Source organism: Bison bison, unplaced genomic scaffold (genome assembly GCF_000754665.1).
Source record: "Bison bison bison isolate TAMUID 2011002044 unplaced genomic scaffold, Bison_UMD1.0 scf7180017864160, whole genome shotgun sequence".
Lineage (NCBI taxonomy): Eukaryota > Metazoa > Chordata > Mammalia > Artiodactyla > Bovidae > Bison > Bison bison.
In genome coordinates, this window is record NW_011494732.1 from 8,444,847 (window position 1) to 8,460,927 (window position 16,081).

The 16,081-nt window shown below is 36.4% G+C and overlaps 1 protein-coding gene across 1 annotated transcript in view; it reads right to left on the reverse strand.

Annotated features, from left to right (window-relative positions):
* Positions 1-16,081, reverse strand: part of ATXN2 (ataxin 2) — a 120,024-nt gene that overhangs the window by 55,628 nt on the left and 48,315 nt on the right. Inside the window, exons 4-6 of the mRNA XM_010841430.1 lie at positions 14,535-14,594; positions 13,994-14,065; positions 13,283-13,433 (exon numbers count right to left, since the gene is read on the reverse strand). Of these exons, the coding sequence (XP_010839732.1) occupies positions 13,283-13,433; positions 13,994-14,065; positions 14,535-14,594 (283 nt within the window). The remainder of the gene's footprint in view (positions 1-13,282; positions 13,434-13,993; positions 14,066-14,534; positions 14,595-16,081) is intronic.

Genomic DNA, 16,081 nt, shown 5'->3' on the forward strand with positions numbered 1-16,081 from the left:
CCTAGATAGCATATTGAAAAGCAGAGACATTACTTTGCCAACAAAGGTCCGTCTAGTCAAGGCTATGGTTTTCCAGTGGTCATGTATGGACGTGAGAGTTGGACTGTGAAGAAGGCTGAGCGCTGAAGAATTGATGCTTTTGAACTGTGGTGTTGGAGAAGACTCTTGAGAGTCCCTTGGACTGCAAGGAGATCCAACCAGTCCATTCTGAAGGAGATCAGCCCTGGAATTTCTTTGGAAGGAATGGTGCTAAAGCTGAAACTCCAGTACTTTGGCCACTCATGCGAAGAGTTGACTCATTGGAAAAGACTCTGATGCTGGGAGGGATTGGGGGCAGGAGGAGAAGGGGACGACAGAGGATGAGATGGCTGGATGGCATCACTGACTCGATGGATGTGAGTCTGAGTGAACTCCGGGAGTTGGTGATGGACAGGGAGGCCTGGTGTGCTGCAATTCATTGGGTCTCAAAGAGTCGGACACGACTGAGCGACTGAACTGAACTGATGTATACATTTCTAACATACAGAGCAACTAATCCAACTTAATTTGTTTAAAAGACTTTCAAAATAGCCCACACGCATATTTTAATACTTTACTCCTTCACCTGTGCTTCCAACTTTTCTCACTTGTACCAGAATCATCTGGGCCTTGTTTTCAAAGTAAAACTTGGGATTTTGTTTTCTGTATTTCAAAAGGGTATTAAAATGCCTACTAAAAGTAACGTTTTGTCAGAAAAATATACTCTGAATATGTTATGTTATAGGAAAGTTACTTTTAGTTTGGCTAGGAATAACTGTTTTCTTGAGTTTCCTGGAAATGAATGATAGTTACCAGTTAATGTCTATGTAAGAAAAACAAAACCTACTAGTTTTTCCCTGGTTTGGGTGTAGTGTGTATAAAAATATATAAAACTTTAAAAATATCAGTTCAAAGAATAAGCATATGTTGAGTACCTACTATGGATCCGTAAGGCATTATGCTAAGATACAACAGGGCATACACATCCCTAGGTTCTATAAACATGATTTCTAAACTCCAGAAAGTTATAATGCTTTGAGAGAGACAAAATACACTACTTTGTAAAGCTGAGTATTCAATACATGATGTAAGACAACTGATTCTCCAACTGTGCTCCATGAAATCCAATTTCTTATAGGTATCTCAGCAGACAGCAAAAGCTGAATAAATATGATTCTAGCATAAACTCCCAATCCCCTCCCCGACCACTACTTTGTAAGTGGGACTCAGCATGAGATTTCCTCGGGAATGGGGGGGGGAGGGGGGCAAACTACTCTGTGCTGAAAATAAAATTAAAAGTATAGAAGTCATTGACATAGACAATAAAAAAGACAACCACAGTGAGCAGGAAAGGTCACCGAAGACTCCAAAGAGGAAAGGAGATTTGAGCTTGGTATTGAAGAAGTATCTAAAATTCTAGTTAGGAAGAAAGGTATTTATTCAGAGCGGAGAATAAATTCAGCAGTGAGATAACTGAGCTCAAAGATGAAGATATGAATGGTTAGCATGCAGAAAATGCCACTTAGGTCAAGAAGCAAATTAATATTGGGGAATAATGAGAGGTGAGGTTGAAAAAGAAAAGTTTCATTGAGGAGGGCCCTGAATGCCAAGGTATAGCATCTCAACTTTCTTCTATAAGCAACAGTGGTCACTGTAGATTTTTTAACACAGGATGAAATGTCTGACAACAAAATTATATAGCCTAGAGCAATAGTTATTTTGACTGTGATCTTCAGTTTCTGAGTCCTATAACTCAAAGAAAATTTACCACTCAAGGAAGAAGAAACGACAAAACTTTAGCAAGAGAACCAATGTGGAGACTATCAGAATAGCTTAAGTAGGCAAGAGAGCTCAAAGATATCAGCCTCAAAAGTACAAATACAGGAAAGGAAAAGCAGCAGTAATGAGCTCTAAGAAACACAGTAACCCCCTGAAAAAGTTCTTTCCTGAGCAACAAGCAACTCTAAGGAAAAGCAGATATACTGTATCTATTTTCAGTCTAAACATCACTCTTTGTGCAAAAATTAATTAAAAATATTAAAAGAGATTCTATGGTTTTCTAGTTAGAATCAAACCAAACCACCCAAAGCATTTTCTTTTGTTCTTTTCTGAGATCTGACCCAGATACCCCTTTGACCAAAGTCTGGAAAGAATAAACTGATGCAGAAAAGCAAATACCAAAGTTCTGTTCTTGTTAAAAATATAATTTGCAAATTAATTTATGTTTCTGTTCCTCTGAAGGAGACCAACAGAAAAGCCTAGAATATGACTAAAAAACAGGACAGACATCTCAATCAGTACACCATTCAGAACATGCACAGGACAACCGGGCTTCCACAATAAACAACCATACAAATCCTTTTGATATTACAATATACTTGATCACAAGTCTGAATAAAGCACTTGGACCCAGTAGCTCATTTAGGCAGCACCAGCTTGTACCAGACTGCATCAATAATGAAGAAACCTCATATTCTTCCTATATAAAATGAATTATTAAATTTTATCATACTATGATAAAATGAGATAAATATCCCTGAGAGAAAATATATCCTACTAAATATTAAGTTCTGGTGACTTCCCTGGTGGTCCAGTGGTTAAGACTCTGGCTTCCACTGTAAGGGGCATGGGATTAATCCCTGGTTGGGGCATTAAAATCCCACATGCTGTTCAGTGTAGCCATAAATGAATAAGTAGTAGTTCTTATTTTCCCTACTAATAAACTGCTTGTGACATGAAAAAATTGGGATTCCCTAGTTAAAACTCTGGCAAAATATTTTTAAGATAAAATATTTCACCTTAGTTTTACTAAGGCCCATTATATAACATAAAAGGCACTATAATTAGGAATTTAACATTTGAAAAGTAATTTTCTTAAAACATTAAATTAGCTAAATTAAATTGAGCTGAAATGGATATCTGACTTCAAAATATCAACCAAGTTATTAGGGAAAAAAAAATTAAACCTGCAAACCAGATTCCTTTGAAAGATCTGAATGAAGATCAGTAGTCAAGACTCCATTGGACCAAATGCACACCAAATTGTACAGCAAATCCAGGTTAATGTAACTTACAGAAGAACAAGGGAAAAATGGAAGGCAACTTTGTGAGGCTTGTTGTATTTAAAGAAACAAGGTGTTAGATGCCACAGAATGTTACATTTCTAATTGATAGAAATCAATTAGAGATAACACTATCTCCAAAAGAGAGAAGATAAATTCTAACAAAAACCTCAACAGAAAGATACACTTGGTGCAGTGACATCCAGAGGTGAACACTTTGTTTTCAGCTTCCCCATTAGGCTCCGGGTTCAGAACTCCCTTTTGAGGGGTGAATAGAACCTTTAGTTTGTGCTGTCCAAAAGAATGAAATTATCTAATTTTGTGTGAGCAGTTTTTAAAAATAAAAGGTACTGTTTTCATCTCAAAAGTTAAAGAGAAAGGAAAAGGGAAAGAAAGGGCTTTTGCAGAAAATGTAGCAAAAAAAATCCCACGTAAATTCAGAAATATTTAAGAATTAAAAAACAAAATGTGGGAACTGTATTTCCAATACTATTAGGCAATACAGTAGTCTTTTTACAACAACTAACTCTTAAGCCTATAACAAAAGTGTTTGGAAATAGGTTAAGAAAAAGCTAATTCCAATTCTTAAACATCTATACAAACACCATTCTGTGTCCTTGGCAGATAAACATTTTACAGATTCAGACTGTTCTTTTCTAATAAATTAGAAGAACTGTTCAAGTGCACATGCTCACTTTAAACTCTTTGTGAGGTCTGATCCAGGTAAAAAAAAGCCAACAATTTCTATTTATAGTCAGATGGAACAGAAATTAAAGGTGGAGACAATTCATCCACATTCTTTCATTGCCTGGCTTTATTACTAGTTTTAATATATTCGCTATTCATAAGATTCCATTGAGACTGTGCAGGCCAAGAGAAAAAACAAAACTAAAACCAGACAGTAACTGAGTATTCTAGTCTTACACACAATACTATCAAGTAAATGGTCTTCCTGAAAATGTCCTGGACTTGTCTGAATTACCTACTAGGAGATTGCTGGCACAAATAAAGAGACATATAAATTCATGGAACATGATAGAGAACTCAGAAATAAATCCACACATCTATAGTTAATTAATCTTCAACAAAGGAGGCAAGACTATACAACAAAGAAAAGCTGGTCTCCTCAGCAAGTGGTATTGGGAAAGCTGGACAGCTGCATGTAAATCAATGAAGTTAGAACACTCCCTCACACCATACACAAAATTAAACTCAAAATGGCTCAAAAACTAAATGTAAGACATAACATCATAAAACTCCTAGAAAAGAACACGGGCAAAACATTCTAACATAAATCGTAGCAACGTTTTTCTTAGGTCAGTCTCCCAAGGCAATATAAATAAAAGCAAAAATAAACAAATGGAACCTAATCAAACCTTTAAGTTTTTGCACAGCAAAGGAAACCATAAGCAGAATGAAAAGACAACCCCCAGGAAGGGAGAAATTTGCAATGAGATTGACAAGGGCTGCATTTCCAAAATATACAAGTAGCTCAACACAACTTAGTATCAAAAAAACAAATAACCAAACAAAAAATGGGCAGAAGACCTTAATAGGCATTTTCCCAAAGACGACATACAGATGGCCAATAGGCATGCAAAGATGCTGAACATCACTAATTACTAGAGAAATGCAAATCAAAACTATAATGAGCAACCACCTCACACTGGTCAGAACGGCCATCATCAAAAAGTCTACCAATAAAAAATGCTGGAGAGGGTGTGCAGAAAAGGGAGCCCTCCTACACAATTGCTGGGAATGTAACTGGTGCAGCCACTACGGAGAACAGATGTAGGTTCCTTTCAAGGAATATAGAAGAGTTATAAATATAGAAGAGTTATAAACATGAACAATACAGCAGATACTTTGTGTATGCTCCAAAAACATACAAAGAAATAACATGCAATACTTCCCTATTATGTACCTCAAACTACCCTATGTATTAAGTTTTCCATCACCTGTTCCACTATACCTGTTTAATTTTTTTAATCTCAATCTCTGTACCACCTCCATACTGGCCTCAGTAAATGCTGATTCATCTCCATTTACTACTTGGACCCAGCAGACATACATCCTTCTCTAACTTGCCTACAGCAAGGCTGAGGCAGTAAACCTTATAATGGTACAGTTTTAACAGAAGACTATTAGAACACGGATTGACTTAGAAAACCTACTTCCTTAAAAACAAAAAACAAACCTACTTCCAATGGCCATAGGCCCAAGACAATCAGCTTCCTAGACAGCCATAAGAACACTTGCCTCTATCACCCCACCTGCCTACCTACCACAGGGCCTATCCTCCCTCCTGCCAAAAAGGCAGGCTGTCAATCCCCATCACTTGCCCAGTGTTAGAGCTGCCTGCCTGCCTGTCCAATGTTAGCACTTGCTGCTCAGCTACAGAACCTCCTGTACTCCTTGCTCCAAGATGCCTACTCAGCTGCAAGGCTGTGTGGCCAGCCCACCACAATGGAGCGCCAGACATGAATGAATCTGAAACACATTGGATTCCTCAGAATCTAAGGCTTTGCAGGCCATATGCTGCTCTGGGACCTGCCTCTTCCTGGACTGACGTGGCATTCCTAATGTCATGCACTTCAGAAAAGATTCCACTGTTATTCAGAGGAAGAGGACCTCACCCTATCAGACACATAGGATGATCACATGAAAACAGAACAGTTCAACACCAGAATAAAATAATCCAGACAATTTTATTTCTCACTGTTCTCTCATTACCCATTCACAACCCGAATTACTCCAACTACTACAACAGACACAAGTCTTTATGTCTCTGAACTTTATTTGGGATTTAATGCCACCAATTTCAACTTTCTGACATGGGAAGGGAATTAAGGATGGAGCCGGGGTCTGGGTGTGGGAAGTCCGGGCACAACCAGATGCAGCTACATTGGGCAGCCACATAATAATTTCAAGATGCAGGGGTAATTCCACTTCAAGTTCAGGTTCAACTAGTTTTATATCCTTCAGGAGTGGAGAATCTGCACTCTCCCCCTTGAAAAACTTTCAATCCTGCATCAGCTTTGGAAAGGATAGCTTCTAGCATTCCTTTGGATCTCATGAAAACTTATACTTAAGTGAATAGTGAGTACAGTATGGATAAAGCAATGGTTGAATTTGCAATGATGGATCTGCAACTAAACCATTATTTAAAGGCTGTACAATAAACCATGTAAAAGAAGATGTCCAGAAAAAATATCCAATCTAAAATTATTAATGAAGTTGTTTTTGGCTTTACAGAATAAGAATTCTGATGTAGACTTTCAAAATAATGAAAAATATGTACAATTTAAACAACAGCTGAAAGAACTAAAGAAGCAATATGGTCTTCAAGCAGACAGGATGATGGCACAGAAGGAGCTGATGAAGATGACTGTGACTCAAAGTCAGACCGACTTCATCTGCCCCATTTACACACTTGGAAATGAAGAAACCAGTGAAAAATAAAACACGTGGCCACACCTACAAAGAAGAAGCCATTGCTGGCATGATAGAGTCTAAGCACAAAAGGAAGAAAAAGGCCTGTTGCCTGAAAATTGGCTGTAGCCACACAGATGTGAGAATGTCTGATCTCAGCCAGGAAGAGGTGCTCAGAAGGGCAACTGAAAGCCACAACAAGAAAAACATTGCCAATCTAACTAGGAAACCCCTGCAGGCAACTCCACAGCCTACCTCCTACCCCAGTCATCTGTAGAGAGTGATGCTTGTCCAAGTACTTTGACTGGCTTTGTAGCACACTTTAGGGTAAAAAATCAAAGGTTTTAGTATATTTGAAAGCATTTTTCTATGTCCCAATACACATTCAAACCTACTATGTTGTTTAAGTGTTCTATAATTTTAAATAAAACTTTGATTATCAACTTTCCATTTTTCCTGAATTCTTTCACATGCTTTGGTATCTCCAACTCTAAAAATGTCTAGAGCAGAGCTAGGATTCACATGAAGTATGTGAATTTCCTAGGAAATACCACAGAATTAAATGTAGAAGTCTGTGTAAAGGTATACAGCATCCCTAAGTTCTCAAAAGGGACCAAGAATATGAATTTCTTTGTACTGTCTATAGCAATTAGCACAGCAATGAATACATTCCAGAGCACAAAAAGTATTCGTTGCCTGGCTGTAGACATTAAGACTATTTATACGTTTCCTGTTCTTTGCATGAAACAGTGCTCCTTTAAAAATATGTGAAGGCTCTAATTTCATTCATTCAAAAGACATTTATATTGAGACCATACTATGTGACAGAACACTATACTAGACGTCAAGGATGAAAAACATACAGTACACGAGGAACTCAAAGCATAATGGAGGAGACAGAAACATCTAAATATAATACAACACACTGTAAGGGAAATGATGTAGAGACATTCGAGAGGAGGCTTGTATGTGGTTGGCAGCTGATATTATGAGAGTATATAAGTGACTACATGTGTTAAGAACAGTTAGCAAAGAACACAGGAATTCCCTAGTGGTCCAGTGGTCAGGATTCGGCACTTTCACTGCCGTGGCCCAGGTTTAACTCCCGGTCAGGGAACTAAGATTTCACATGCTTCAGGCAACTAAGCCCAAAACACTGCAACTACTGAGCCCACACGCCCCAACTAGAGAGAAGCCTATGTACCACAACGAAAGGAGCCATGTCCTGCAACTAAAATCTGACACAACCAAATAAATGGTTAAAAAAAAAAAAAAAAAAGACAACAATGGGATGCAGAGTCAGCAGAAAATGAGAGTCAACAAGTTTGGGTAAGAAAGGAATACAGAATAGTAATTAGAAGAATTCAAGATAACCAATTTTCTCATTTATTATTTTTTACTTATTGTAACAAGAGCTGACAAGCAAAAGTCATTCTTAAGACTAAATCTAACCTGACATAAGGAATCATGTGAAATTACACAGTACTAGATGAGAGTCAAAGGATGAGTGTTACAACAAAATACATTGTTTTATTTCACTGCAGCCAGTACAATATGTATTTTTGAATAACCGTAACAGCTGATATGCAGTAGGGAAAATGATCTAGGTTTTAGACTTGGCAAACTTTTCCTATAAGGGGCAGACAGTAAATTTTTTTTTTAGTTTTCAAAGTCATATAGTCTCTAATACAATTATTCAACTTTATCACTACAACATTAATGCAGCCAGAGACAATGCATGAACGAAATAGGCCTAACTGTGTTTCAATAAAACGTTATTTACTGATGAGTTGATTTGGTCCATAAGCCTTAAGTCTGCTGATCCCTGTTCTACAGGCTGAGAACAGTACGAAAGGAAGTAAAGAGAAGCCATAGAACTAAAACACAGTTGAGTTAGGGTATTAAATTTTTAAAAAAATGAATAAAGGAACTGTAAGAAGAGAAGAGGAAAAAAAGAGATGAGAAAGGGATGTTGGAAAAAGACAGGAAAACCATGTAAAAATCAAGTAGCAATAATATGCCAATTCCAAGGTAAACAGATAAAAAGGCAGCTGAATGCTCTAAAAACAGATGCAAAACGAGAAGAGGAAAATGAGAGCATCCCAGGATCCGTCTGCACTGGAATTCATGTAAAACACACACTAATTCTCCAGTGATAATTTGACAGTCTCTCCTAGTTATGCTTGTACAAAAGGAACAGCCTGCAAGATCAAAGTTGTTCTTCCTTTTGCCCGTAAGTCAAACTGGAATATATACAACATTCAAGAGATCAGATGAAACTTATTCACTATTCCCTAAGATATCAATTACTGCTAGGCCTATTATTCACTTGAATATGTATATGAAAGACAACTTTTAAACCTTATTAAAATCAATGTAGTTAGTATTAAAAACTTAAAAGCCACACGCATCTTACTAATTTTAAAGTTTCCCCCAAAATAAAGAGATTTAAAAAGGAAAAGAATTTTCAAACAATATAATAATCTGCATATTTCTACTGCCTGAGGTTTTTTTTTTCCCCTCCATTTTTGGTATTGTTTGTGGAGAAATTCTTTAAGGTAAATTCAGATTAATTCTGATTCAGCTCAGCTAAATAATAAATTAGACACACAATTTATGTCACTATAGGACAATGTTTAAGAATATGACTTGGGGTTAGATAGCACTTGGGTCTGTGTTCTCTTTTCATCAAGTTAATTAATCCATGTCTCAGTTCCCTCACCTACAACATGTGGATAATAATCATACCCACTTTAGAAAGAAGCTATGATGATTAAATGAAAAAATGCACATAAAATACTTAGCATAGAGTCCAATACATAGAATTGACACTTGAATTTTAGTTACATATTGCCAATTTAAGATTTTAACAGTACTATTTATTACAAGACAAAAACCCACAAAGGAAATAAATTTCCCTCTTCTTTTAGGAACCTACAATGTAATACTAGTTTTGTTCTTATCACTCATTCATTTCTATTATTTCTAAAGGAAAAAAACACCCTCAACCATCTACCCATTTAAAATGCAGAAAAGTAGTATCAAACTGATACCAACTGGGACTTTTCAAGATACTGTACAATTCTGAGACACTGTGAGGTAAGGAAAGAGTACAAATCCTCAAGATCTCCAGAACACAGCCATTCCTAGGATCTTATCACATGAAATTCATGGCTCACATGCCAGACTACACCCCAGAATCAAACATTCAGAGCCTCACCCAGGCTAAATATCATGAAATCAGAATCTCTAAAAGTGAACACTAGGTATTTTTTTAAACCCATGGGTGACTAGAATGTGAAACCAGCACGAAGAATCACTGCTTACATCCTACCTTCCTTTACTCAAGGAGATTAGAAATCTGAGTATGTGTTTAACACAAATAATGTTAATCTAAAAGCAGTACTAAATGACTTAATTTTCATAATTAATAAATCATCATGTAACTTATATGCAGAGTATATCATGTGAAATGCCAGGCTAGATGAATCACAAGCTGGAAAAAGATTGCCAGGAGAAATATCAACAACCTCAGATGATACCACTTTAATGGAAGAAAAGTGACGACGAACTAAAGAACCTCTTGGTGACAGTGAAAGAAGAGAGCAAAAAAGCTGGCCTAAAACCCAGCATTCAAAAAAGTAAGATCATGGCGTCCAGTCCTATCACTTCATGGCAAACAGATGGGGAAAATGTGGAAACAGTGTCAGATTTCATTTTCTTGGGCTCCAAGATCAATGTGGATGGTGACTGCAGCCACAAAATTAAACGACACTTGCTCCTTGGAAGAATAGCTATGACAAAACTAGACAGTGTATTAAAAAGCAGAGACATCACTTTGCCAACAAAGGTCTATATAGTGAATGCTACGGTTTTTCCAGTAGTCATGTACGGATGTGAGAGTTGGACCACGAAGAAAGCTGAGTGCCGAAGAATTGATGCTTCTGAACTGTGGTGTTGGAGAAGGCTCTTGAGAGTCCCTTGGACTGCAAGGAGATCCAACCAGTCCATCCTGAAGGATATAAACCCTGAATATTCATTGGAAGGACTGATGCTGAAGCTCCAATACTTTGGCCACCTGATCAAAGAACTGACTCACTGGAAAAGACCCTGATACTGGCAAATATTGAGGGCAAGGGGAGAAGGGGGCGACAGAGGATGACATGGATAGCATCAATGACTCAATGGACATGAGTCTGAGCAAACTCAGGGAGACAGTGAAAGACAGGGAAGCCTGGCATGCTGCAGTCCATGGGGTTGCAAAGAGTTGTACACAACTTAGCAACTGAACAACAACAATAAATCATGCCAATTAATTATTCTTAAAGTTTTCTCTACAGTAATAGAATCTCCAAAACAATACTTTTATAGATGCAACTTCTGCCAGGATAGTGCTAAGAATCAGGACTAAGAGAACTGAAATCCTAAACATATGACTTGATACTATTTTCAGAACACTATACACTGGACACAATTATATAATTCACTAAACTCCTACAGTCCTTAAATAAAATACCTGAAATTACTCCACTACTCAATGTTCTCATCAAGTAAACTATTATGTATATAGTAAAATACATGCATCCCCTAATGAATGTACTGAACACTATCAAAGCTATTGCTCTGATTTGGATTTTCTTGGCTTTCTACAATGAACACAATTTACTTAAGAAATAAAGGCATAATAAAATAATAAACAAAATAATAAAAATTTAACGACTAACTTTGTAGTTAGTCTTGATTGATCCTTTACAAGGATCCTTTACAAGGATCAATCTTTTACACTGATCTTTTACAAGGATCAATGAATGGGACATAAATGTCTTCAAGTAGTATTTATCCTTTCAAACTTAGGAAATGTCAATTCTCTTTAAGAATACTAAAAAAGCATGTTATGAATGGTTTCGAGCTAAATGGCCTGGTACCCAACAGATCAGGGAACATCTGTTGCAGCCAATACTTTTTTCCCAGAGTGCTAAGTGCTAAACTCAACTAAAATTTTATTTTTCCTTTTGATTTATGATCCAAGTCAATTTTAAAATTTATAACAGTGAAATATTTCAACAGTTTAAGTATAAATAATTTTGTGCTCCTAGGCATAAGTAACGGAGAAGGCAATGGCACCCCACTCCAGTACTCTTGCCTGGAAAATCCCATGGATGGAGGAGCCTGGTAGGCTGTAGTCCATGGGGTCGCTAAGAGCTGGACACGACTGAGCAACTTCCCTTTCACTTTTCACTTTCACGCATTGGAGAAGGAAATGGCAACCCACTCCAGTATTCCTGCCTGGAGAATCCCAAGGACGGGGGAGCCTGGTGGGCTTCCGTCTATGGGGTCGCACAGAGTTGGACACGACTGAAGCAACTTAGCAGGCATAAGTAAGATGAACTCCAAAGGCAATTACTAAAAAAGACTTGTTGGTACTTCCCTGGTGGTTCAGCGGTTAGGACTCCGCGCTTCCAGTGTTGGGCAACTAAGATCCCACGTGGCCCTAGAGGCCAAAAGACTTGTTTGCTTGTATGGGCCACTGAAGGACTCTTAGAGTTGTGAATCAAAGACACAATATAACTAATACAATTATGTAAAGTTTAAAAATAAAATAAAATTAGAAAAAAAAAATAAAGTACCTTCTAAACAACAAAAAAAAATTAAAAAAAAAAACAACAACAAAGACACAATATAAGAAGATACAAGATCAGAGCACAGTGCTTTCATCAACAATGCAAAAGCAGTTTCATAGTACTTAGAGCAGCTTGTTTCTGAAAAAGCAATCTATAAATAACTAAAGCTGAGAACCTTATTAAGAGGTCCAATAGAAAGGCTTTAACTTTCTGGTGGCTTGTAATTTGAAATAACAGTGTAGAAGTAGTATCAGTGTAACAATGAAAACAGTTGGTATAGACTGAATGATGAAAACAAAAAATTGTTATAAGCTGCATCAGAAATGACTACAAAATTTCAATGCCACTGCTGCCCTCCCCAACAAAAAATCTTTTAAGAGTTTTAGAGCCAGTTTCAAAATCACCCGAGAGGCTTTCAATGTGTTACTGAACACTCAGCATTGCAAAAATAGCCCAACAGAGTCTTTCAATGTGTTATTGAACACTCATCATTGCAGAGTATGCTCTCCAAATGAGTGACAGCAATTCCCACATCTTCTTCCTCAACAGACACCTGAAATAGACTGAATTTTAACATAACTACATCACTATTTCATATTCTTAAAATAGTCCCATACTCTGAATATTTCTTCCAATATACATGTTCTAGTCACATTTTTCAACTTCATTTAGACAATCATTTTCCATCCATAGCTCTCTGCCTTTCTCCTTTATTTCCGTGCTTTTGACTTCTTTCCAGATTAAAAAACTATTTATAGAACAAGCATAGAAAAACATACATAGTAATATTTAAGTATTATTTATAAACATTATAAAACTAAAAATATGTAAGCTAAACATTTAAGTTGAACAGGACAAGAAATTTTTAGTTGAGTACTATTAGTAGCATTGACAGTAAAACTTCAGAAAATTCTTCACAAACTTGTTTTTAATAGAATACAAGTCTTCATTATTTATCCTGCCCAAAGTACCAAGGAATATTCCTCTGAAGTTTTAAATATTTTCCAGCAAAAATGCATTTAAATTCCCATTTGCCTTATTTCTTTTTAAAAATAAAAAGAGAAAAAGGAAAATTCTGCCATCAGTATAGAATCTTTTCTTGAATAAATCTAATAAACCATGAAGCATATTTAGGAAATCAAAACTCACCTCTTCTTGCATAACTGGAGTCCATATCTTTAAACTGCACCACAACAAAGTCTGAACACTTGAACAAAATACTCTCCATTATTTCTTCACGTTTTGGCCCCGAACTGGATTCTGTACTTTTCTCATGTGCAGCATCAAGTACCAGATCACACTAAGGAGGAAAAAAAAAAATTAAAAACATTTATAAAATAAAATCCAACAGGAATTCCCTTACACATCAAGGTACTATTTCTTATATGCCTTTGGTAAAAAATTATCTCAAGAGATCCTTATAATCATACTGTTTTCTCAGTAATATGATCTAGTATTCCAATATTCTAAAATTCTCTCATTTAAAGTTGGTCTTTGCTTCCATGGTTTGCCTTAAGCACAACAGCAGTAAAGAGGAAAACAATAAACCACTAGGACCCCTCTTCTAGTCCATAATGCTTGCAAAGGCCAAAATATTTTAATAAGCACAAAGAGCAAGAAGCTGTTCCGATTATACAAATATGTCTATAAAGTAATCAGTACTTGAAACCAAAGAGTAAAGTCATTCAAAGTGGTTTTAAGAAGTGCATTAAAGGTAATGTACTAAGCATGAAAATGTGACAAAAGTAACTGTCTCATAACTATAAATTGCTAAATCAGAAACTAATGGACACATGGAAACATACACACTAGTTGGTGATTCTCGGGGTTTTACATTATTTTTGAAAAAGTAAAAATTACCTTAGGACTGTATGTTTTAAAAACTCCTTCATATATACCTCCGTTTTTCACTTGTACTTCACATTTGGATCCCTAAAAACACATAATTAATTTATCAAAGAAACAGTGTGCTATGCAGTCATGGAAATAACTCCTTTCATTCTACTTTTTTCATTCAATGTATTAGGTAATCACTGACAGAATAAAAAAATTTTAAAATATTAACAATACACTTAATTCTCAAAATTCTTCAGGAGGTCCTGCTCAGTCTGCAGTATAAGTTTAAACTGGGAAATTTAGTATTTTTGACTCTAGCTTATTAAATAACAAAATAATGCACTAAAGACAATCAACTAGTAATATTTTGTACACAGCAGACTTAACAAGATTGCTTTTACAGTGAGTTACAATGACTTGAATAGAGTTCTAATTTGTTTTCTACATCATCCTGATTAAACATGATCTAAGAAATGTTACTTTTATCATTCATTCACATTTAACTTCAAGAAATTATTTTATTCCACTCACAAGGCAGTTTCTCCCCAATACTCTGAAAACTTACAACAACTGATGTAAGAATATGAACCATCCTCATATTTGCATAGATTCCATCAAAAGAAATCTGTAATATTAAGAAAAAACATTATTGGCACTCATTGTTTATCTCTCTATATATTACAGTTAACACTTCTTCTGTTACAAAATGTTTAGTTAGCTTTATACCTCATACTCATTAAAGGAAGATTTGGTTTACTACAATCTTTTCCTCCTTACAATGTATAAGTTTGCAAAGGTGAAATCAATCATACAAATTAAGTGTTCTAACTATCTATGATATTAAAAAAAAAAAAAAGGCAAAATTGGACTTCCATATATGAAGAAAGACAAAGTCATAGAACAGAAGACAGATCAGTGACTTAAGAGTAGGGCTCACTACAAAGTGGCATGTGGGATTTCTGGAAGTAACAGAACTGTTCTATTATTTCGACCGTGGTGGTGGTTACACAATGTATACAACAAAACTCAAAGAACTGTACACTAAATAGGGTTAAATATACCTTACTAAATAAATAGGGGCGGAGGGGGAACCTCTGTACAAGACCCTTGCCTATCTTTTCTCTTAGTAAATCTCAATCAATGATATTGCTCTAAGGTCTAATAAACCACATCACTTCTTATTACACACTACATAAGCACGTGTCCTGATTCTAAAGAAAATCTATATACAAAAAAGGCAAAGTCTCAAAAATTAGTGACAGCTTTGCATTTATTTCTTGCATTTTGTGGAACCTATATCTTCTGGCCTTTGGGCATAGTTCAATTTCACTGATAAAGTTTCGGCATCTAAAACCATTTTCCAAAGGAGAAAAATGAAAGAAATAAAAGACAGCACATTATTTCTGAAAGAGATGGGAATACCAGACCACCTGACCTGCCTCTTGAGAAACCTATATGCAGGTCAGGAAGCAACAGTTAGAACTGGACATGGAACAACAGACTGGTTCCAAATAGGGAAAGGAGTACATCAAGGCTGTATATTGTCACCCTGCTTATTTAACTCATATGCAGAGTACATCATGAGAAACGCTGGGCTGGAAGAAGCACAAGCTGGAATCAAGATTGCCAGGAGAAATATCAATAACCTCAGATATGCAGATGACACCACCCTTATGGGGGAAAGTGAAGAGGAACTCAAAAGCCTCTTGATGAAAGTGAAAGAGGAGAGTGAAAAAGTTCGCTTAAAGCTCAACATTCAGAAAATGAAGATCATGGCATCGGGTCCCACCACTTCATGGGAAATAGATGGGGAAACAGTGCAAACAGTGTCAGACTTTATTTTTGGGGGCTCCAAAATCACTGCAGATGGTGACTGCAGCCATGAAATTAAAAGACGCTTACTCTTTGGAAGGAAAGTTATGACCAACCTAGATAGCATATTGAAAAGCAGAGACATTACTTTGCCAACAAAGGTCCGTCTAAGTCAAGGCTATGGTTTTTCCAGTGGTCACGTATGGATGTGAGAGTTGGACTGTGAAGAAAGCTGAGCACCGAAGAATTGATGCTTTTGAACTGTGGTGTTGGAGAAGACTCTTGAGAGTCCCTTGGTCT